The 21,931-nt window shown below is 42.2% G+C and overlaps 1 protein-coding gene across 1 annotated transcript in view; it reads right to left on the bottom strand.

Annotated features, from left to right (window-relative positions):
* LOC105014463 (prune homolog 2 with BCH domain) overlaps positions 1-21,630 on the bottom strand; it is a 38,632-nt gene extending 17,002 nt beyond the window's left edge. The window contains exons 1-7 of the mRNA XM_034296523.1: positions 21,551-21,630; positions 21,405-21,455; positions 21,045-21,089; positions 20,488-20,651; positions 14,674-14,823; positions 14,387-14,475; positions 1,790-1,948 (exon numbers count right to left, since the gene is read on the bottom strand). Coding sequence (XP_034152414.1) covers positions 1,790-1,948; positions 14,387-14,475; positions 14,674-14,823; positions 20,488-20,651; positions 21,045-21,089; positions 21,405-21,455; positions 21,551-21,630 — 738 coding nt within the window. The remainder of the gene's footprint in view (positions 1-1,789; positions 1,949-14,386; positions 14,476-14,673; positions 14,824-20,487; positions 20,652-21,044; positions 21,090-21,404; positions 21,456-21,550) is intronic.
* Between the last annotated feature and the right edge of the window lie 301 nt (positions 21,631-21,931).

Raw genomic sequence — 21,931 nt, 5'->3', positions numbered from 1 at the left:
TCTCTACTAGGTGGTGTGTGTTTCTAACTACTAGGTGATTTGTGTTTGTCTCTACTAGGTGGTGTGTGTTTCTAACTACTAGGTGATTTGTGTTTGTCTTTACTAGGTGGTGTATGTTTCTAACTACTAGGTGATTTGTGTTTGTCTCTACTAAGTGGTGTGTGTTTCTAACTACTAGGTGATGTGTGTTTGTCTCTACTAGGTGGTGTGTGTTTCTAACTACTAGGTGATTTGTGTTTGTCTTTACTAGGTGGTGTATGTTTCTAACTACTAGGTGATTTGTGTTTGTCTCTACTAAGTGGTGTGTGTTTCTAACTACTAGGTGATGTGTGTTTGTCTCTACTAGGGGATGTGTGTTTGTATCCACTAGGTGATTTGTGTTTGTCTCTACTAGGTGGTGTGTGTTTCTAACTACTAGGTGATTTGTGTTTGTCTCTACTAGGTGGTGTGTGTTTCTAACTACTAGGTGATTTGTGTTTGTCTTTACTAGGTGGTGTATGTTTCTAACTACTAGGTGATTTGTGTTTGTCTCTACTAAGTGGTGTGTGTTTCTAACTACTAGGTGATGTGTGTTTGTCTCTACTAGGTGGTGTGTGTTTCTAACTACTAGGTGATTTGTGTTTGTCTTTACTAGGTGGTGTATGTTTCTAACTACTAGGTGATGTGTGTTTGTCTCTACTAGGTGGTGTGTGTTTCTAACTACTAGGTGATTTGTGTTTGTCTTTACTAGGTGGTGTGTGTTTCTAACTACTAGGTGATTTGTGTTTGTCTCTACTAAGTGGTGTGTGTTTCTAACTACTAGGTGATGTGTGTTTGTCTTTACTAGGTGGTGTGTGTTTCAAACTACTAGGTGATGTGTGTTTGTCTTTACTAGGTGGTGTATGTTTCTAACTACTAGGTGATTTGTGTTTGTCTCTACTAAGTGGTGTGTGTTTCTAACTACTAGGTGATGTGTGTTTGTCTCTACTAGGTGGTGTGTGTTTCTAACTACTAGGTGATTTGTGTTTGTCTTTACTAGGTGGTGTATGTTTCTAACTACTAGGTGATGTGTGTTTGTCTCTACTAGGTGGTGTGTGTTTCTAACTACTAGGTGATTTGTGTTTGTCTTTACTAGGTGGTGTGTGTTTCTAACTACTAGGTGATTTGTGTTTGTCTCTACTAAGTGGTGTGTGTTTCTAACTACTAGGTGATGTGTGTTTGTCTTTACTAGGTGGTGTGTGTTTCAAACTACTAGGTGATGTGTGTTTGTCTCTACTAGGTGGTGTGTGTTTCTAACTACTAGGTGATTTGTGTTTGTCTCTACTAAGTGGTGTGTGTTTCTAACTACTAGGTGATTTGTGTTTGTCTCTACTAAGTGGTGTGTGTTTCTAACTACTAGGTGATGTGTGTTTGTCTTTACTAGGTGGTGTGTGTTTCAAACTACTAGGTGATGTGTGTTTGTCTCTACTAGGTGGTGTGTGTTTCTAACTACTAGGTGATTTGTGTTTGTCTCTACTAAGTGGTGTGTGTTTCTAACTACTAGGTGATTTGTGTTTGTCTTTACTAGGTGGTGTGTGTTTCTAACTACTAGGTGATGTGTGTTTGTCTCTACTATGAATTATGTATTTAGCTTTTTATTAAATGTTGCCAAGTCAGCTCATTCTATCATCCAAACAGAAATAAAACATACAACATTCTACACAAGAATATATTTCAATGTTGCTCATATTACGTCTTACAGCACTGTGTATGTGTGTCTTTACTATGTGATGTGGGTATATCTGTCAACCTAATGTAAAATAATACCTACCTGGTTCAGAATGTCAGAGTTGTCTGAGAACACCCCAACCTGCTGGTGGGCATGGCGAGGGTCATTCTGCAGAGATGACACTACGACTAGGCTTTCATAACCACGGCGATGACAGAACAACTTCAACTCCCTCGTTAGTTCATGACGATCATTCCAGTCCTAGGTTGTCATATGAAAATAGGAAAGATGTGTGAAGATAAGTGTTAAGGTACAGTATGTGTTAAGTATCAAGATATGTGTTATTTGTGAAGATATGTATGATGTTATGTAAGTAAAACATATATATGTCTTCATATACTGTAAATGTTTTATGCTTAGTCACCCTAGCAGGGTCACAGAAATGCCCTTCAGAGTGCCTGTTGGACAGAACATCTTGTCCGCCTATAATGTTTTTTTAAAAGAGCCACATATTTCATGAATTGCTCAACCAGAGAGATTTAATTCTCACAAAAAAATTATAAACAATGTACATTTACAAATTAAGTGTATAATGAATTTGCAGGTCCAAGTCTTTTAATTCTGAGTTTGTGATGGTATGTGGCTGAGTAACCATAAGAGACAAGAGAAAGGGCTGTATAGTTTGCAGACTAATAGAAGAGTAATTTTGCACTCTTCCTGTAACAAGAAAGTCTTCAAAATGTCTTGAAATCCACAAGACAATAACAGATAACAGTGTTGACCGGGTCTGCAAAGCCTGCGGATGACTGAAAACTTTACAAACGTTCACTCTGAAACTCTGAATCAGCTACCTCAGCACATCTTTTCAGCTCAAAAGACAACGACAGTCAGCCCAACTGAATCAAGGAGGCCGACGCTTATCAGCTGGAACAACAGACCGCACCGACAGACCCGAAAGGAAGACGCAAAACATCTCCCGCAGTGACATCCTGAGCAAAATCAAAGAGCGAGAAATGGCACTGTTTTGAATTTAATCTCCTCTTCATGACAGTGGCAATGTCTGAAGTTATTTAAATTTAGAAGTGCTGATGAAGTGTAGACTGCAAGTATGTTACAAAGCACTCCACTGCCCCATACTATACTAACTCCTGTTTCTTCATTCAGAAGGGATGGTCTTTAAAAGGCCAAATGAGCTTTACCATCTGGTACAACACCTGAAGTCAGTCTTGAAGGATGCAGGCATCCTTCCTTGTCATTCCATGTTCTGTAGTGTACTGTATACCACCAACACTACTTTTTTGCTTACATTAGAAATCAAACATTTGTACGTTCGGTCTCGTTGCTGTTTGAAGCAATAGGATGATTCATTGAGGATTTTGAGTACACTTACTTCATTACTTTAGTTGTGCCATCAGCCGTTAGTTTGGGTAAATAACCAAATGTAAAAACTCATAAATATGTAAACAGACAAACTTTATAATAGATGGTGAGTGCATTTTCAAGAGTTGCATTTCCTGGTTGTGGAAGACTGGAGTGGAGGGGAGACAAGGACACAGTGACTGGTCACACACAAGCAGAAGCCCAGTTGATTGCTGCACACACAGAAAGGGACCCAGAATTCATTGGGGCATCCTTAAAAAGTAGATACATTTGTTGCTAGATTCTTTTATACAAAGGTATGGAAAACGTGCTTCATATAGAGACAAACTGGCTTAACACTATGAACGGACAGAGTTGCAAGCATGTCCTTCTACCAAGTCAAATGATATAAACCAAGATTCAAGCCGACGTAATGGGATGTATCCTTGTCAAATGATATAAACCGAGATTCAAGCCGACGTAATGGGATGTATCCTTGTCAAATGATATAAATCGAGATTCAAGCCGACGTAATGGGATGTATCCTTATCAAATGATATAAACTGAGATTCAAGCTGATGTAATGGGATGTATCCTTGTCAAATGATATAAACCGAGATTCAAGCTGATGTAATGGGATGTATCCTTGCTGCACGTTAAATATTTTACAACCTCTTCATTCATTATTCACAACCAACGTGGTTGCTGCAAAAATACTGTACCCAGGTCTAAAACCAGATATTTGTTCCTTATATAGTTGTCAGATAAAAAAATAACTACATATATATATATATACACTCACCTAAAGGATTATTAGGAACACCATACTAATACTGTGTTTGACCCGCTTTTGCCTTCAGAACTGCCTTAATTCTACGTGGCATTGATTTAACAAGGTGCTGAAAGCATTCTTTAGAAATGTTGGCCTATATTGATAGGATAGCATCTTGCAGTTGATGGAGATTTGTGGGATGCACATCCAGGGCACGAAGCTCCCGTTCCACCACATCCCAAAGATGCTCTATTGGGTTGAGATCTGGTGACTGTGGGGGCCATTTCAGTACAGTGAACTCATTGTCATGTTCAAGAAACTAATTTGAAATGATTCGAGCTTTGTGACATGGTGCATTGTCCTGCTGGAAGTAGCCATCAGAGGATGGGTACATGGTGGTCATAAAGGGATGGACATGGTCAGAAACAATGCTCAGGTAGGCTGTGGCATTTAAACGATGCCCAATTGGCACTAAGGGGCCTAAAGTGTGCCAAGAAAACATCCCCCACACCATTACACCACCACCACCAGCCTGCACAGTGGTAACAAGGCATGATGGATCCATGTTCTCATTCTGTTTACGCCAAATTCTGATTCTACCATCTGAATGTCTCAACAGAAATCGAGACTCATCAGACCAGGCAACATTCTTCCAGTCTTCAACTGTCCAATTTTGGTGAGCTCGTGCAAATTGTAGCCTCTTTTTCCTTTTTGTAGTGGAGATGAGTGGTACCCGGTAGGGTCTTCTGCTGTTGTAGCCCATCCGCCTCAAGGATGTGCGTGTTGTGGCTTCACAAATGCTTTGCTGCATACCTCGGTTGTAACAAGTGGTTATTTCAGTCAAAATTGCTCTTCTATCAGCTTGAATCAGTCGGCCCATTCTCCTCTGAACTCTAGCATCAACAAGGCATTTTTGCCCACAGGACTGCCGCATACTGGATGTTTTTCCCTTTTCACACCATTCTTTGTAAACCCTAGAAATGGTTGTGTGTGAAAATCCCAGTAACTGAGCAGATTGTGAAATACTCAGACCGGCCCGTCTGGCACCAACAACCATGCCACGCTCAAAATTGCATAAATCACCTTTCTTTCCCATTCTGACATTCAGTTTGGAGTTCAGGAGATTGTCTTGACCAGGACCACACCACTAAATGCATTGAAGCAACTGCCATGTGATTGGTTGATTAGATAATTGCATTAATGAGAAATTGAACAGGTGTTCCTAATAATCCTTTAGGTGAGTGTATACACACATATACACACATATACAAGCTCTCTCTCTCTCTCTCTCTCTCTCCCTCTATAAAAGCTCCAGGAACATATTAAGAGTCAACTGCACCTTTTCCTTTTCTTTCCCAAAAATGGGATTAACATGGATGCAGGCTTCTGAACTGAGCGCTGATAACAACTTGGGTTGTCCTTGTCCTCTTTAGTCCGGATGACATGGCATCCGAGTTTTCCAAAACTTCAAATTCTGATTTGTCTGACCACAGAACACTTTTCCACTTTGCCACAGTCCATTTTAAATGATCCTTGGCCCAGAGAAAACGCCTGCGCTTCTGGATCCTGTTTAGATACGGCTTCTTTTTTTACCTATAGAGTTTTAGCCGGCAATGGCGAATGGCACGGTGGATTGTGTTCACCGACAATGTTTTCTGGAAGTATTCCTGAGCCCATGTTGTGATTTCCATTACAGTATAATTCCTGTATGTGATGCAGTGCCGTCTGAGGGCCCGAAGATCACGGGCATCCAGCATGGTTTTCCGGCCTTGACCCTTACGCACAGAGATTGTTCCAGATTCTCGGAATCTTTGGATGATATTATGCACTGTAGATGATGATGACTTCAAACTCTTTGCAATTTTTCTCTGAGAAACTCCTTTCTGATATTGCTCCACTATTTTCACCGCAGCATTGGGGGAATTGGTGATCCTCTGGCCATCTTGACTTCTAAGAGACACTGCTACTCTGAGAGGCTCTTTTTATACCCAATCATGTTGCCAATTGACATAATAAGCTGCAAATTGGTCCTCCAGCTGTTCCTTATCTGTACATTTAACTTTTATTGCTACCTGTCCCATCTTTTTTGGAATGTGTAGCTCTCATGAAATCCAAAATGAGCCAATATTTGGCATGACATTACAAAGTGTCTCATTTCAACATTCGATATGTTATCTATATTCTATTGTGAATTAAATATAAGTTTATGAGATTTGTAAATGATTCCATTCCTTTTTTACTCACAATTTGTACAGTTTCCCGATTTCTTTGGAATCGGGTTTGTAAATGCAAAATGTATCTGACAGTAAACCTTTAACAACACAATGTCAAAAGTATTTAACAACACAAAAAAAGGATAATTTCCAGATCCTTTTAGTAATAAAAGTTGCATGAGTGTTTAGAAACTAAATTGGCAACACTGTAGAAATATATGCAGAGAGCAATTTGCATGCAGTCTCTTCAACTGCAGTCATACATGCTGTCATCTTTCACAGAAATGTCCTGAAAACATTTCACCCCCAAAAGGAGATGTATTTTTTCTAGGTATATAAGAACAGAGTGGGGCAATGGCTGAAATGGGTCAGAGAGTTACCGTTTAATAAATTAAACTGTCCAAACCATTTTGTGCCACATTAACGATCTTCACTTAAACTGATAGGAAAACTTTTTGTCAAGTGTTTTTAAGACTTCCTTTGTCTGTTATGAAGAGAGACGAAGCTGTCAGGGCACAGAGAGGGGTAAACAGACATTTGATGATTTATTGTTTGGAAATTAACTGTTTGCTCTTAAAACATCTAACATTCCCCGATTATGGTAATTCTCTGACAGCCTGGATGATTGATGGAAATAAAGTTGCATTAATTAATGGTTTTGTTTGTCAAATGAGGTTGTTTATTTCCTTTTTTTCCCTCTACAATGATTAACAATGATTCTGTAGCTAATTTGCAAGACAATATTCATGAAAAGTGTGCAAGTGGTACATGTTAAAACAAATAGAGAGGTTAATCATTACATTTGTTGTATGATGGTTGTTTGTTTTTTCAGTGGTGCACAAGTTAACATACTGTACTTGTGAAAACACCCCCCAAAAATCTGAAGAAGCTATTACGTTATTATAACTTGGAATAGTACAGTGAAATTGTCAATACACTTATATATCAGCAATAAACACCAAAATATGTCAAATGAATTGACAGGATCTAAGTAAGCACTGTATGTCATAAATACAAGATACAAGACAAAGATACAGTGTGTGTAAAGATACAGTCTCTGAAAAGAAACCTCTCAGTCAGTCTCCTCACCTTGCCTTGTTTAGATCAAATCCTGAACATTCCAGCATTACAAATGAGCACAGGTATGACGTTGTGGGAGGGCAAAGGTGCCCTAAATGGTGCCAGGGAGACACAGAGTTGCTTTAACCTGGGTGGAGTTGCTTAAACATGACTTTGTGATCCAGAAATACCTCCAAGGCACATTGTCATGTGGGTTAACGTAATAGGTCCAGGGGAGTATTGATCACTCCTGTCTCTGGGTTCTCTCTACCACGTCACACATAATTCCAGGAGGTTGGAGATATGCCCTATTCATGGTCTGTGTGGTGCGACATGGCTGAGTTTGTGTTGTTGTGTTTGTGTGTGTGTTTGTCTGGGCGTGTTTTATATACCCAATGGGGACTAAAGCATGCCAAAGTTAAGCAAAACATGAATAATTGACCACGTGGGGATGTTCCCCCTGGGAAAAACAGGACTTTCTGGCTTAGGGTTAGGTTTAGGGTGAAACCAACAACTGAGGTTAGGCTGTAGTGCTAGGTGATGTTTAGCAATTATGTGTTAAGTTTAGGGTTAGGCTTTAAGGCTAGGTTACGTTTAGGAATAAAGGTTTAGTGATTGAGGTTACGAAAAAACACATTACTCCAGTATTAGCCTCTCTACACTGGCTGCATGATTTGAAGGAGGAGTCAGAGGCTTACTGCTGTTTCTATGTTGCGGCCATCGTGCAATGGGAGTGATCTCTGTGGGCGATACTCTGCCCTCTTTCAAGGTGGTTCTGGTTGGTTAGTGTCCCTCTGGTTGATACTTGGTGGGTAGAGTGCCTTCCTGCCTGATGGGCCATGTCCAAGGTTTCCCTTGGTTTGGGCCACAGTGTCACTGGACACTCATGCATTTTTTATTATTACAACTTGTACTCATAAAATGTTCACCCGGCACAGCCAGAAGAGGACTGACCTCCCCTCAGAGCCTGGTTCCTCTCTAGGTTTTAGGGAGTTTCTTGCTCCTTGGGGTTTCGTAAAAGCACTTTGTGACAACTGCTGATGGTAAAAGGGCTTTGTAAAATAAGTTTGAGTTAAGGCTATGGTTAGGGTTAAGGTTGGGATTAGGTTAAGGTTAGGGAACATGGAAATTTAGTCCCCACAAGGTTAGTAATACAGGACTGTGTGAGTGTGTGTGTGTTTGTGTAAGACTGTGTGCGCATGCATTAGTGAGTGTGCACGTATTCCAGCATGTGTTTGTGTGGTTGACGCCTGTGTCTGTGAAGACCCAGTAGAAGTGATGGATGGCTGCTGTAGGGCTTGTTGTTGCCCAGGCTGAGTCAATATTAACCTGCGTGGATGAGGGCCACACGTCTCCTCTCTCGGCTCTCTCCCTGCACAATATGGCTGCTGTCAGGGAGAGCTTCATCAATCTGCTCACACACAACTGTCACCCCGCCGACACAGTCATTTTTCACCAGCGATATCCTGATGAGTGCAATGAGGCCTCTCCAGCCTTGTTAAAAACACACATATTCACTCACTCACATGGGCAAAGATGCACACACACACACACACACACACACACACTCAAGGACACCCACACACCAATGTGCAGACATAGGATATATGGACGCACACTGCACACGATTTGTTGATTTATAAACACAATTATACAGTGATATACACACACACACACACACCCACACAGACATGCACACACACTAAAGCTAGAAAACATAGGGAGAAAGTGAAGCACATATCTTTCAGATAACACGCAGAGCCACAGTCTGTCTGCCGTTTGTTTGTATGGTGAGTCAATTACAAACCATACCCCCCCCAACATTCCCAAATCGTCTCTGCAACTTCACTCACTAACCTCATAATGCCAGCCATGAACTTTCAGTTTGCTTAAAAGCACGGGCCACATTTCAAACACAGCATGTGCTTCTGAGTTACTTTTAAAGGTCTCTTTTCCAGTGAAGATTTAGGATTAGGATTTTGTCAGGATCCCCTTGAGCCACTGCCAAAGCAACAGCTACTATTCCTGGAGAGGAGCGAAAGAGCAAAGTGATTTACTCATGCCCAGTCTATTCAAACTATTATACTGTACTTTCTTCCCTGCTGCCCAGCCCAATTCTTTTCACCAGTGGTTCTCAAACCCGAGTCTATGGAGCCACAGAACTGTTAGTTCTCTATTCCATGTTAACTGCATCCACTTGCTGTCCTGGGTTCATACTAGTCTGTAACTAGAGGGTTAGATTGAGAACCATCTTTACTCTTGATACCGAGGCCTTGGGCTGAGAACCACTTAAATCATTCTATCTACCCCTTTCGTTCTCAGCCCAACAATCTCACTCTTTCACTTTGCTCTCTCTTTTCTACTCTCACCCTCCCCTCCCTCCCCTCCCTCCCTTCACCCCCCCCATCTACTCTTTCCCTCCCTCTTCCCTCTCTCTAGTTGTTTGCTCCACAGGTAGCAAGTCTTTAGTGGCTCCTCCAAGTTCTCCAACCTGCCATCATTATGCAGAATAGCCTAAGGTATAAACTTGTGCTTCATAACTCACGCCCCGCGTTCACAAAATTCCCATACAAACACAGTCAAAGCGAAAAAAACACATTTCCTGCTGTCGACAACATCTCTGGCAAAGAATTAATCAACCGTTCATCCATTTAGGCTCTTTGCATACCCCTTCTGTCAGAAACCCAACGCTCAGAGAGCGCGCTCTTCTGAGGCGATCGTTTCATTGCCCTGATGAATCCATCAAGCTAGGTTTGATTTATACGTCCGTCTGTGATCACAGCAGTACAGCTACAGTAAATGTGGTGGCAAGGAGCGAGCCGACGCCAGCCGCTCCGCGCACAACTCTGGAACTTTGGGAGACAGACTGGATGGGGGGTGAAGGAAGGAGGAGGAAGGGCCAAAGAGTTTGTCACGCGGAGGACGCACAAATGTCTACCACACATTCGGCCCCCGTGTGCTTGACTTCCCCCACAACAAGGGACGAGGCACGGAGCTGGAATTCATCCATTCGTGGTTTTCTTGCCCCGAGATCGGAAATGTTATCCAGTGAGGATGTACTTGTACTACATGTACCACATGAAAACACATGGCATTAGACAAAATGACAAGCACAGCCTTTTGGCCATATCATATCTCTAAATGTAAATTTTTTTGGTGTCCTGGGTTTCATCTTATCTCTTGTGGCTGCCTTTCAAAACATAGCTAACGTGCACAAGATTTGGTTATGGGTTCTATCATTAGACCTGATCTAACTTAGTCCTCTGGCTATTGCACACAGCCCATTTGGGTGTAAGTGTCCGGGAACGAGATTAAGCCTTGTCTGACAAGCACCGCTTCCTGCCTCTTCATCCCCAGACCTTCCATTCCTATGGCACAGCATCTCAGAGTCCATATAACTCTGTCCATATAACTGAATCCATTATAACCTAAAGGGAAATTAGCCTAGATTTGTGACGCTCCCAAACTGACGCCTTTGCCCGCTTGACCAGAAGGAGAGAAGGGGGGGGGGTGAAGGAGATAGAGAGGAAAAAGGAGGCAGAAAGAGGGAGAGAGGGTGGGGGAAAACGAGTAGTGAGGCCCACTCTTCAATCTTGGTCCCTGGGAGGGCCACCCTGCACCTGCTATCCCAGAGCTTGTCTCATCAGAAAGGCATTTGGAGCGCTGTGACTGCAGGCCCATAATTAGCACAGATAATTATTTGCAAGGGGCGCTGGGTAAAACTGGCCTGGCATAAACAAACAGGAGGGCTTGGAGATGGATGACAAACAACATTAACATCCCCTCTAACAGACAAACACAGTGATGAGAGACAGGGACACAAACACCAGCAAAACCCACTTAGAAGACAAACACTACGAACACTCTTTCCATCTAGCTAAAATCACAGGTGAAACAGCAACAAAACAACAGGCATACAAACATCTCTAACTCACATTCAAACTGGCATGTCTTTACACACACACACACACACGCACATACACACACTCTCTCATGAATATGGTAACGTCTCTGCACACGTGGCTCCAGGCTCCCATCTCTCCTACAGTTCATCAACTCCCCAGCACGCCGACACCAACCAACGCTTCATCTGCTGCGGCTAATTACCGAGCTTGCCGTTAGCTTAGCAGAAAACACCAAGACCCTGCATCTCATAATATTTGTAAGGCTTCCATTTGTTCAGTTTGGGCACATTCTTTTACAATATTAACCCAGGGAAATAGAAATGTATTACTGGCATGAAAAACGTGCCGCCATCTATTAGCTTGTATAAAAGTTCAGTGGGGGAAAATAACTAGAAACACAACTCAGCGCAAAGTAAAAAAACCTTTAAGATTGGGTGAAAATGTAAGAAAACAATGCTTTTAAGTATTCGTTTTAGAAAAGAGGAAGCTGGTTTTGATTGGTGTGTTTGTATTGTTAAGGGAAATTAAAGCATTTTCTACAAGATTTGGATTTTGGTTAAAGTTGTTATATGAATGGAGTTTGAGGTAGATTTCTAAACCAAACTATAACTTTCATAACAAGTACAGTAACTTCATTACTATAGATGAAAGACAGAGAAAGGGAAAGAGAGAAAATGGTGACATAGATAGAGAGAAAAAGAGAGAAAGTAAGAAGAAATGCAAGAGTTCCCCAGATGGCTCAATCACTCTTAAGATCTGTTTGTTTTCTACCAAAGTAGATTAGCAACAAGTCAATTTGCAAAAGTAATGAATAAATGCTCCTACTTTGGTAAATGGGATTTTCTGAAAGTTAGAGGCACTTAGAGCTGATTATCTCGTTTTGCTTACAGAGAAGCACAGAACATATACAAAATAGAGACCGACATCAAATAAAGGTAACACTGCCACATAAAGTACTACTCTATATTCATGGTCCCAAATACATAGATTGTAAATGTTCAGTAGATGTTCAACTATCAACAACATTTCAACTAAATATCCACTAACCCTAAACATAACCGTTACCCTAAACTTAACAAATAAAAAAATAAACCCAACAACAGCAAACTTTGGCACATCAACAGTGTTTTTTATGTTTTTTATGTTTTTTATCCACCTATAGGGGACCATCTAAATAAAACCTGATGAGCGTTGTGGCACCAGCCCAGTACAACAGACAGAAACCACAGAGGCGCACGTTTGAGTAATGTTTTCTTCTTTATGAATTGGTATCTGTCTCTTTAACCTATGTTCCATACTGCTCAAATAAATAGAGGAAGACTCAGGTACACTTGTTCATATCTATTTAAGTACTTATAACCAACACACTCTGGGGCTTACTCTTGTGCTAACAAGACAATCAGCACAACAAATCACTCCCACAGCACTCGAAGAAATCTCCAAACCCTCTCTCTTTATAAGCACACACACACACGCACACACACACACACACACACACACACACAGAGTCGCAGACACGCACACGTACAAAGAAAAACCCACACACGCATACACTCCATTATGGGCTAATTGAATCTAATTTATTTAGTTTCTGAGAAGCATTTAAGGCAAACCTAAATGATGTGCTTAGTGTTTTGTTCTTCTCAAACACAATTAAAAAATAATATATAAATATATACATATTGCAAATGACATGCATATAACAGATTCATCCGGAGTCCTCGCAGGTCATTAGTAACCCACCATGATGCTGCTGAGCCATGCGTCCGATGGCGCCAGTGCCGCCCCTGGCCATTTATTCTATATTAAGTCCCTAATGGGCCCTCTCCTTGGGCTGGTAAAATATGCACAGAAGTCCAGCGCACAAAGCCATTCAAATGAATGGTTATTTATTCGCTAAACGAGGATCTGATGTTTAATGTTCCTTGGACGTAGGTAGTTCCGGGGGAGGCTGAGCTACCCCTACAGCTATAGACATCATTTATTCTACACATACCCTAATATCTCACGCCGGGCAGCAGGGGAGAAAAATGGCTTTGGAGAAGAAAAAGATATAAAGAAATAATGAATGAATTGGAGAGAGCCATTAGAAGTTGCCGCGGAGGGCGTGGGGAGGGAGGCAAAAAGCAGAAGCACGCGGGTGTCTGGGAAGTACCCTCTGTGAGAGAGAGAAAGAGATAAAAAGAAAGGGAGCTTGTGTGTGTGTGTGTGTATAAAAGAGAGAGAGAGAAGGTCTCAAGCCATGCTCCTGTGTGATTCTGTGTTTCAACAGTAAGAGGTGAAAATGGAGAGGACAGGTAAGGGGTTTGAAATGCTGAACCCAGGGCTGTGCCCCTGACTGTGACACATGTATTCAGCCTCCTATTTCCATAACCTCTCAATGCAGAAGACACAGAGGGCCCCATGAAAACACAGGCAAAAGTCTGTGTCATTACACGTTGTCATAAAGGGCTAAGGATTAAGTCCATGAGGGAAAAGATGCTGAAATATGCTACCTAGAACCAAGTAAAAGTTTGCACTTCTTTGGCGTATATAACTTTTGGCTTTTCATCCTTTCTATTTGCCAGTCCAGTTTAATATAGGTATTGTTTGCATTTCAAGTGCTGAACATGGCCTATCTCCCCCAAGTGGAAGACAGGTGAATTACAAGAACATAAACTCATAACAAAAATCCCTCCCCTGCACCATAACATAGTAGAGACTTGTGTAACGATGCTTTACTTTGGTTCCACCCACCAGTTTTTACAGTGATGGAACAAAACATTTTGATGCTAAAATATATTTCACAGTGATTTATTTAGAAGCACAGATTGTTGGGTGCAGGTTTCCTCACATACACACACACTCAGCAAACTGTGAAGCAACCAGTATGACAAAGATTTCTACATTAGCTGTTGCCCCGATTAGCCACTAAGTCAAAATAGCGAAAAAACAAAGCTTTTACAACAGTGTCAGAACTGGGTGAAACCAGTCGGTGAAATCACAGCTAATTATAACATTGGTGGGTTTCTACTACTACCATACCACACAAGCCAGGAGACATTTTCCCTTAAGTACATTTAATTTTTAGGCAACACTGTATTGTACGATCACATGGCACTTCCTATCACTCTCAATTACACAAGAAAACAGCAAAATGACCTTGCAAAAAAAAAGTTAATCGCCTATTGAAGACCGTGAAGAGACCTGAAACACACTACACACAATCTATAAACATTTTCTGAAATGACAGCAACAAAAATGTGGAGGGTCATGTGTGTACATGGCTGGTGAAAGCGTGTCAGACCAATTATTTTGTAATTTTTATACAATTTACTATTAACATATCATGCTATCAAAAAGGTATATTTTTTGTTCGGTCTCCTTGTTCAGCTTATGACCTTGACCTTACCTCCAAGTCTACTGGCACAGTGGTGAAGGACATGGTCAGCTCACCATCAGAGAACTCCTTCAGCTCCTTCAGAAACACCTGCTCTATATCTGTTACACACACATACAAAAACACAATCTGTATATCCTACATTGATTTCTTTGGCGTCGATTCCAACTCGACAGACTTTCCTTTCCCTTTAAACACCTCCAATTCCATTCAATTTAAAATCCCAAATCTCCTGCGACAAAGGGTGACGCACACTCTCTTACACACGGACACACGCACCAAGCCACACACCCACGTACCTTGCAGAGTTTCCCCAATGTTAGGACTGGTTGTGACCTCGTACGGTGAGACGCCGCTCCTCTCCTCCAACTTCCTGAGCAGCTCCTCCAGGTCCTCTGAGCGGCGGCCCTCTTTCCTCCACAGCTCCTCCGACCGAAGCCGCAGGGCCTCTAAGAAAACCCATGCTACATCAAAGCCTAACAGTGGCTGAATATTTGACCACACCATGATACAGTGCCCTCTAGAATCATCTTTAACTTTATTAAAAAGTCTATGAAGAAACTTGACAGCGGTCACAGCTTAGGATTCTCGGGCCACGCCTCTGCCAGCTTTTGCACTCTTGGATATGGGCAGTTTTCTCCCTTTCTTCTTGGGTAGATCCTCTCAAGATCTGTCCCGAAGATTATGTGAGGATATTTTTCAGAGGCAGGGAATGGAAGACTGATCAGGACTGCGGGAAAGATGACTGGAGCAAGGTACAGACAGATCCTTGATAAAAACCTGCTCCAGAGTGCTCAGGACATCACACTGGGGTGAAGGTCCACATCCCAACAGGACAATAACCATAAGCACACAGAGCCAAGACAATGCAGGAATGGCTTCGGGACAAGCATGTGAATGTCTTTGAGTGGCCCAAACAGAGCCTGGACTAGAACTTTATCAAACATCTCTGGAGACACCTGAAAATGGCTATGCAGTGATGTTTCACGTCCAACCAGACACAGCTTGAGAGGACGCAGAGAAAAATGGGAGAAACTCTGCAAATACAGATGTGCTAAGCTTGGAGCATCATACCCAAGAAGACCCAAGGCTGTAATCGCTGCCAAATGTGCTTCAACAAAGTAAAAGTGTCTGAATACATATAAGTCATGCATTTGCAAACATTTCTAAAAACCTGGTTGTGCTTGTCATCATAGGGTATTGTGTATAGACTGATGAGGGAAAACATTTTATTCAATACATTTTACAATATGTTGCAACGTAATAAAATGTGGAAATTTAAGTCTGAATACTTTCCAAATGCACGTATTACACAACATTCAGAGAAACTGAAGGGGTTGGAATACTTTCAAATGCAGCGTCGATTTCTTTTTCAAGTTCATCTGAGTGAGTAGAAACTTTTAAGTGCTCATCCATTACTTCCTGTTTCACTAGGATATAATTATGAGGAATATAGTTATAACAAACTAATTAAACGAGACATAAGATTGTTGGCCTCCACTGATCACAGTTTAAGACATGTAGAAGTTGTTTGGATCTTAGGGTCACCAAAGACTCCAAAATTTCAATTAGATGCCACTTCCTTGCCAACAAGCTATTTGGGTGTCTTGCCAAAATAATGCATCTACTCTCATTAAGCCATAAAAACATAAGAGGCTGGATTGTTTTTTTTGGTTTGCTAAACATAATTGGAACGTAGGTCTGAACTCGATTGTATGGTCAGTATAATTTTTATAATTTCTGTGGCCACAAACTCCAGAAGGACAGTCATGCAAAAAAAAAACAAAGAAGAATCCTCACTGTGAGGATCCACCATTATGGTGGTGAATATGGGAGACATTAGGCTGTGCTTCCAAATGAACCTGGGTTAGGATAAATGGCATCATGAACTCCGTGAACTACCAGGACATTTTATAGTACAAAATCTGTCTGCCTTTCGGAGGCTAAAACTGGGTTAGTCGGTCGGATTTTCCTGCAGAACAGTGATTGAAAGCATTTCTCCAGATACAGATTCTCCACCAAAAGATTACTCACTGACCACAGAATCAAGCTTTTGCAATGGCCATGCCAACCCCCGGACCAAAACTGATTGAAAACCTGTCAGAGAGCTGAAGGGGAGAATCCTGAAACGAACACCAAGGGAACTGAAGGACTCCCCATGAGAAATGCTCTTAGAGCCCTTGCTCTGTGTTCTCCCACCTCATTAAACATCATAGAAGACTCGGGGTGCCAATAATCCTCGCATGGTTTTTCAGAAATATATTTTTTCATTATGAATTTGTATTTCTTTGAACACCTCAATTAAAAGTTAGATTCTCATATTAAATGTAAGATCAAGCTGAGAAAATGCTTTTTCATAATGCTTTGTTGTTCATTTTTACCATGAGGGCCAATAATTGTGGTGGCACTGTACTATGTTTGAGGCACTGAAATGGTCTGGAAGAAAGATTTACTGGCTACAAATATCCCAGGGATTCTTCATCCAGACCATCATGTCATCCAGAGGCCCTCTCAAAAAAGATTTCAGTGACATCAGCTCAAATCATTGACCCCCATCATGCCCTGATCCCCATCATGCCCTGACCCCCATCATGCCCTGACCCCCATCATGCCCTGATCATCATCATGCCCTGACCCCCATCATGCCTTGACCCCCATCATGCCCTGATCCCCATCATGCCCTGACCCCCATCATGCCCTGACCCCCATCATGCCCTGATCCCCATCATGCCCTGACCCCCATCATGCCCTGACCCCCATCATGCCCTGATCCCCATCATGCCCTGACCCCCATCATGCCCTAACCCCCATCATGCCCTGATCCCCATAATGGCCTGCAGCCTCACTACCGCACAGCATCTGTCTTCCTAGTCATCTGAAATCCATAAACTAGGGCCTCATACATTTGAAAATAAATAAAATGCAAATTGACATTTTATTTCCTTTTTTGGGAATAAGCAACTCAGAAACATTTGCAAAATTGGTTTATGTCGCATTGCATTTGATGTCCTGCTACTTAAATGAGTTAGCCCTTGATACAGCAAAATCACCTGTTTATTAATTATCAACTCATTCATATTCAGGTTGATGAAAGGCCCTGGTCATTTGCAGTGGAGTAAGAGCATAGGATGCCAGCCATACTTTTGATTATTTCAGGAATCCCAGTTCACATGACTTAAACCGTTTTGTTGTAGTGTGGTGCTGTCAAATATGTCACTGTGTCTTAGCAGTTAGAGCTGTCTACCATGGGAGTGTAAACATCCAGTCGTACCTGGGCAGCCAGATAACGTTCTGAGTATCAGTATTCGAGCTATTATACAATCTCTTTTACATTGTAGACTTCAGATTCTTCCTCTCTCCCTCCCCTTCTGCATTTCTGTCCCTTTTCTTCCTCTCTCTGTCACTCCTCGTCTTCTTCTCTCTGCCAACTCTGTTCTCTCTGTACCTTCTGTCTTCATACAGAGGCATGTTTAAACATGATGGCTGGTGGGATCTAGACTGCCCTCTTTTGTTAGACAGCCAGACAGATTTCTGTCTTAGTAAGTATTATATTGTAAATTCACTGAGCAATCAGAAAATAGTACTGTACTAATGCAGAAATGCTATGATGAAGCTGGTTTATACACCACCGTTCAAATGTTTGGGGTCACTTCAAAATGTCCTTGTTTTTGAAAGAAAAGCTAATATTTTGTCTATTAAAATAACATCAAATTGATCCGAAATACAGTGTAGACAGGTTGGAAATGACAATTGTAGCTAGGCGTACAGAGGACCATTATCAGCAACCATCAGTCATATTTCCAATAGAGCACGTTGGTGTTTCCTAGTTAATCATTTTAAAAGGTTAATTGATCATTAGAAAACTATTTTGCAATTATGTTAGCTCATCTGAAACCTGTTGAAAAACTCTCCTTCTTTAGAATAGTTGAATATCTGGTGCATCAGATATTCTGTAATCAGGTTTGATTACAGGCTCAAAATGGCCAGAAACAAAGAACTTTCTTCAGAAAATCATCATGTCTATTCTTGGCTCTGAGAAATGAAGGCTAATTCATACAAGACATTACCAAGAATCTGAAGATCTCATAAAATTTGTGTACTGCTCTCACGGAACAGCGCAAACTGGCTATAACCGAATAGAAAGAGGAGCAGTGGCCCCAGAACACAATTGAGCAAGAGGACAAATAGTATCTAATTTAAAAAACAGACGCCTCACAGGTGCTGAACTAAATAGTAAACACCAGTCTCAATGTCAACAGTAAAGATGTGACTCCAGGATGCTGGCCTTCTAGGTAGAGTTGAAAAAAAAAAGCCATATCTCCGACTGGCCAATAAAAAGAAAAGATTAATATGGGTAAATGAACACACACACTGGACAGAGGAAGATTGGGAAAAAGTGTTATGGACAGACGAGTCTAAGTTTGAGGTGTTCGGACCACAAAGAACATTCATGCGACGCAGACCAAATTGAGTGATGTAGGATGAGTGCTTGACGGCAATATGGTGGTGGCAATATGATGGTCTGGGGGTGCTTTGTTGGTGGTAAAGAGGGGGATATGTACAGAGATCTTGGAGAAGGAAGGCTATCACTCCATTTTGCAATGCCATACCATACCCTGTGGATGGTGTTTGATTGGAGACAATTTGGAGACAACTCCAAACTATGCAAGAACTGTTTAGGGAAGAAGCAGTCTGCTGGTATTCTGTCTATAATGGAGTGGCCAGCACAGTCACTGGAACTCAACCCTATTAAGCTGTTATGGTAGCAGCCGTATGGTACGAAGTGGTAAGAAGTGTCCATCAAGCCAATCTAACTTGTGGGAGGTGATTCAGGAGGCATGGGATGAAATCTATTCAGATTACTTCAACAATTTGACAACTGGAATGCCAAAGGTCTGCTCTAAGTTCTGCAAATGGGGGATTATTTGATGAAAATTATGTTTGAAGGACACAATGATTACTATTAATAAGATTGTATGGCCAGTACACTATTATTACTACATTTCTGATCCATTTTGCTATATTTCCTATTCAAAGTAATTTCATGTAAGTTTTCATGGAAAACGAGAACATTTCTAAGTGACCCCAAACTTCTGAACGGTAGTGGCCTGATTTGGATTTTAAAAAATTGGGTTACTTTAACAGCCTTATTACAGCCAGCATGACTTGCATAGTCATTTCAAAATATGTTTGGTGTCCACTGTATATAAATGTTTATAACCACCTAGACAACTGTGGGGTTATTGTGGACCTCAACGCTGGGCAGGAGCTGCAGTTTACCCCTGCAGACAGTGGTGGAGGAGGTGAGGTGATGCCAAATCAGGTTTGCCTGGGAGATTGTTTTTCAGCTGCTTATTTGGAGATCTCTGTGATGTTGTCCTCACACCCAAGGTTGTGAGAGATGCTGAATTAATTTGAATAATTCAGCCAAACTAACAGCTGAACCCTGAATCTCAATGGGAAGAGGTGGAAATACTCCCTGAAGTCCACCACCAGCTCCATTGTTTAGTCTGTGTTAAGATCAATGTTATTCTGACTGCATCAGGCCAGCAGCCTGTCTGTAAATGAACTCAACACAGTCAGCAGTGCATGGTCTAGCCTTTTGGGGTTAGACCACGCACAGAGCTAAACACGTGCATTTGGAAGAGTTTGAAGTCTTTTATTAGTTCTGCAGTGACGGCGCTGAATGCAGAGCTTAACTCTATAAACAGTCACCTTGCACACATCTTTAGTTTGTTGAGTTGTCGGGGTACGTTGGTGGAGACCCTTGCTGACACACCAAAGAGGTCATGCATTGTTGTAGTTGGTTTAAAGTGATGAACACAACAAACTCAGTATCCAGAGGGGTTGCAAAGAACATGTACGGCCCGTCGCACACAAACGCATGGACACGCACCTCCACTTGCAATCACACAACACGCACAGAGTCATTCTAACCCTCCTTCTTCATTCTCTCTACTTCTAGATGTCATGACTCTGTTACCCTGCAGTCCTGCCCCATCCCAAATGTGCCCAGACACACTCCTGTGGGCTGTTAACTGAGTCATGTCGGGGGGGCTTTGTATGTCCTGCATCGGCCCATTACCCCCGGGGGGGGCTCCATCGGTCCTCACCTCCTAGCAGCTCCCCCAGCGGTGCACAGATCTGCTCCAGTGCTTCTTGAAGAATCTCCCTGGCGACCATCATCACAGTGGGACGACACCCCCTCCCTCCTGCTTGTTGCTCGTGGCGATGGACCACTCTCAGGATGCTGGACTCCAGACCATGGCTGTCAAAACTAGAAGACAGGGGAGGGGCTCATTACACTTCATCTTCACAAAGCCTTCAGGGCCTGTCTGAAACCATAAACACACACCTTCATACCATATCCAACCCAATAAAGAACATCATGCACAACCACAGATGTGGCAAGTGCACAAACACACACAAAATATAAACCGCACTGTGATTCAAACCTGCATAGAGAAAGTGTGCGTCCCATTGCTTGTCTGTGTGGCGAGCGTGTGTTTGTGCGTGGGGTGTGTGGTTTGTGAGGCATGTGTGTGTTGTGTGTGTGATACCTGTCGGCACTTGCATCCCCTCATCAGAGTGAGGGAGAGGTTCCCTGTGTTGGTGGAGCTGGCAGTAGGTTGAATGTCGATCTCTTCCACAGCAGTGAAGACTCACTCACCACACCCTCACCCTCGCGGAGGTACTGGTGGCACCGTCTCCTCCCCTGCAACCCCACATCACAACGCTGACGCACAAAGGACCGCTTGGGGAAAACACAAACACAGCCTGATGGCTCCCTTTTAAGACACAAACAGATAAAAACACCACGCACGCACGAGACAGACAGACAGACAGACGACAGAAGGAAACACATACAAGAACGACACAGGATACGTGATGACACTACACACCAAAGGCAGCATAGACACACATACACACATATACACCATGCAAAGCCATGTGAACATGCCTGACCATTACCTGGCTGAGGGAAGTAGGCATAAACTCAGTGTTGAAGCCACAGAATCTACAATCTAACCCCACCCCTCCTAGAACTGCAATGGACGTTGGTACATCAGGTCCTGACAACCTGGAACAAAAAACAAGAAGAAAGGGGTTGTCAAAGGCCAATCAGCTCTGAAATTCGTTAAAACTGACAATATTTGGCATGCATACTGAATTTACTGTGATAACTGGCTCTCTTTTTGGGACTCTCCCAGAAAGAGAGCCAGGCCCTGATACTGCTGAGAGCTGACGGACTCCATCCTAGCTGGAGTGGTGCTCTTACTTTTATCTAGGAATATTGACAGGAGTCTCACTCCTATAGACTCCCCATAAGATAGGGTGCAGGTCAGGCCACGAGGCTGTTAGCCAACCTGCTAGCATAGTGGAGTCTGTCGATAGCATAGCCAGAGTGGTTAGTACAGCTTTACCTATTGCACACTGTGACTCGTCTCCAGGTGTGAGTAAAGATTAAACAAGGTAGTGCTAACAAAAGAACAACCTTAGTTAATGAGTGAAAGCCTTCCTTCACCTCGGTCACAAAGTGACAAAGAACAATGACTG

Source organism: Esox lucius, chromosome 13 (assembly GCF_011004845.1).
Source record: "Esox lucius isolate fEsoLuc1 chromosome 13, fEsoLuc1.pri, whole genome shotgun sequence".
NCBI classification, from domain to species: Eukaryota; Metazoa; Chordata; class Actinopteri; order Esociformes; family Esocidae; genus Esox; species Esox lucius.
Note: the sequence above shows the minus strand (reverse complement) of the source record. Positions and strands in the feature narration are given on the sequence as shown.